The 1,205-nt window shown below is 54.8% G+C and overlaps 1 protein-coding gene across 1 annotated transcript in view; it reads right to left on the reverse strand.

The window, feature by feature from the left end:
• Positions 1 to 280: 280 nt before the first annotated feature.
• LOC106816657 (endoplasmic reticulum-Golgi intermediate compartment protein 2-like) overlaps positions 281 to 1,205 on the reverse strand; it is a gene marked incomplete at its 3' end in the record, with an annotated part of 24,101 nt that continues 23,176 nt past the window's right edge. Inside the window, exons 9-10 of the mRNA XM_014821281.1 lie at positions 669 to 851; positions 281 to 443 (exon numbers count right to left, since the gene is read on the reverse strand). Coding sequence (XP_014676767.1) covers positions 281 to 443; positions 669 to 851 — 346 coding nt within the window. The remainder of the gene's footprint in view (positions 444 to 668; positions 852 to 1,205) is intronic.

Here is a 1,205-nt window from a genome sequence, read left to right on the forward strand (position 1 = left end):
AATCAAGTATAAGCTTATACATATTAAAAGTAGAAACAATTAAGAACCTATTTAAGAACCTTTTGAGCCTAATTTTTCAGTAAGCACCATTTATATAAGAACCTATTGAGGCTAACTTGGAAAAATCTATGTTCTTATACGCGGGTTTTTACTGTACCTATTAACCCCAATCTGAGACACCTACTGATCTTCATCTGAGACACCTAGTGACCACCCAAACTGAGATATTCACCGACCCTCCCCTTAATCCGAGACACACTGACTCTCCCCCAAGCCTCACCTGAGGTTGCGAACACGCCCCCGATGATGCCGGACAGACGCACGAGGAACTGCCAGTAGGACTTGTGTTGCTCGGTGACGGACACCTTCAGGCCCGCGACGTCGTACTTGAAGTAGATTCCGGGCACGCCGTGGCTGCCACCCGCGTGGTCCACCGCCCGCTCCTGCAACACACACATGCGCTCCCTGGTGAGATGGCGTCGCAAGCATGCGCGTGGGGGGGAGGAGGAGGATGAGGAGAAGGAGGAGGCATGCGGCAACGTTACCCCGATGCATCTTAACCTTTTTCCTCGATTAATAAATGGTTCAGAATTACGCGATACGTCGTAACCTCGTTTCGGGCCGACGAACACCCCCCCCCCCACCACCATCAGGGGGTGGTGACTCACCCGCTCCGTGACGGAGTATTGATGCGTGTCCGTGCGCACGGCGTTCGTGTTGACCTTCGTCGGCACGACCTTGATGAAGTACTGGTACATCTGATTGGCTGCGAGCGAGAAAGGATTCGTGAGCGATCCGTCAGTTTCTGCGCGAGCCCACTCGATGGCAGCACCGTGCGTTAGCGACGGTTGCTGAGGGGCACGACGATTGCGTGCGTGGTGTGTTCACACCTGAGTGACAGATTACCGCGAATCCTATCATCATCCACGGACCCTCAAGGTCACAGGTATGGATAGGCAGACGATGTGGGGAGACAGGATAAGGGCACTACTAGGGGATCACACACTACGCGATTCCACCTGCAGGGCCAAGCTGCACAGCCAGAAACGACGCATGCCAATCGTTAACTAACCATCCAGCCTGCCTGGAGGTGTGGGAGAAACAAGGCAGGTCAGCTGCAGGGGCGGATCCAGAGGGTTTGGGTGACCAGTTTTCCATAGTTCTAGTCACAGCTAGGGGGGTCCGGGGGCCCGGCCCCCCCCCCC

This window comes from Priapulus caudatus, unplaced genomic scaffold (assembly GCF_000485595.1).
Source record: "Priapulus caudatus unplaced genomic scaffold, Priapulus_caudatus-5.0.1 Scaffold1445, whole genome shotgun sequence".
Taxonomy (NCBI): domain Eukaryota; kingdom Metazoa; phylum Priapulida; class Priapulimorpha; order Priapulimorphida; family Priapulidae; genus Priapulus; species Priapulus caudatus.